The 1,270-nt window shown below is 64.3% G+C and overlaps 1 protein-coding gene across 1 annotated transcript in view; it reads right to left on the reverse strand.

The window, feature by feature from the left end:
- HDAC7 (histone deacetylase 7) overlaps nucleotides 1-1,270 on the reverse strand; it is a 27,716-nt gene that overhangs the window by 832 nt on the left and 25,614 nt on the right. Inside the window, 3 exon segments of the mRNA XM_009994082.1 lie at nucleotides 272-410; nucleotides 626-710; nucleotides 799-932. Of these exon segments, the coding sequence (XP_009992384.1) occupies nucleotides 272-410; nucleotides 626-710; nucleotides 799-932 (358 nt within the window).

Raw genomic sequence — 1,270 nt, forward strand, 5'->3', positions numbered from 1 at the left:
TGAGGGGCACCCACTGCTCCCAGCACCCATGAGGGGCACCCACTGCTCCCAGCACCCATGGAAGGGGGGATTGAGGGGCACCCACTGTTCCCAGCACTCATGACAGGGATTGAGGGGCACCCACTGCTCCCAGCACTCATGACAGGGATTGAGGGGCACCCACTGCTCCCAGCACTCATGACAGGGCTTGAGGGGCAACCCCTGCTCCCAGCACTCATGACAGGGATTGAGGGGCACCCACTGCTCCCAGCACCATCACCATCCCCATCACCTCTTCTCCACCATCACGGCCACCGAGAGGGAGGCCAGGGCTGTCACTGTCTCCACCTCCTCTGCCTCGTGCTGTTGGGCCTCCAGGAAGGAGCAGCCCAGTTTGGAGGCAAAACGCTGCAGGGTCACCCAGTATTTACCTGCGGGGGGGGGATCACAAACCTCAGGAGGTGCTGGGATGGGGGGGGAACCCCAAGTCCCCTCTGCAGGGCACCAGCCAGGAGGTTGATGGGGCTGGGGCTGCACTGGGAGGGGTGTTGAGCCCCTGGGGGTCCCAGGGTTTGTTGGAGAAGGGAGGAAGGGAAGGGAAGAGGTGAATGAACCCCCTGAGCCCCCCCAGACCTGGGACACTCACTCTGCACCTGGATCACGGTCTCCAAGGAGCGCAGGGCGTTGGGGTTGGGTTTCTGCCTCAGGCTTTCCTCTGGGAGAGGCTCCAGCTGCCCCAGGGAGACACCAGAGGGTCAAGAGGAGCTGTGGCCACTTCAGCCCCCTCCACAGCCCCCCCTGGCCCCCACGGGTCCCCACCTGGTTGCCCAGCAGGGCTGAGACACAAGCCTCAGATGCGTCACAAATGGCCGTCAGGTCGTGGCCACCTTCCAGGGCCAGGACGATGGCCCCACCTGCCAGGCTCATCAGCTGCTTGGTCAGGTAGCCAAAACCTGCAGGGACAAAGCCCAAGGTGGGGAGGGGGTGAGTGTCCCTGCCCACCAAGCTGGGAGCCTCAGGGTTGGGCTGGTACAAGCCCAAAGGTCCCAGCTTGGGTGGGCAGTGAGAGGAGCCCAGGTGGTCCCAGGTGGGCAGTGGGAAGAAGAGCCCAGGTGGTTCTAGGTAGGCAGTGGGAAGAAGAGCCCAGGTGGGCAGTGGGAAGAGCCCAGGTGGGCAGTGGGAAGAGCCCAGGTGGGCAGTGGGAAGAAGAGCCCAGGTGGGCAGTGGGAAGAGCTCAGGTGGTCCCAGGTGGGCAGTGGGAAGAAGAGCCCAGGTGGGCAGTGGGAAGAGC

The sequence above is a fragment of the Chaetura pelagica genome, unplaced genomic scaffold (assembly GCF_000747805.2).
Source record: "Chaetura pelagica isolate M959 unplaced genomic scaffold, ChaPel_1.0 scaffold743, whole genome shotgun sequence".
NCBI lineage: Eukaryota > Metazoa > Chordata > Aves > Apodiformes > Apodidae > Chaetura > Chaetura pelagica.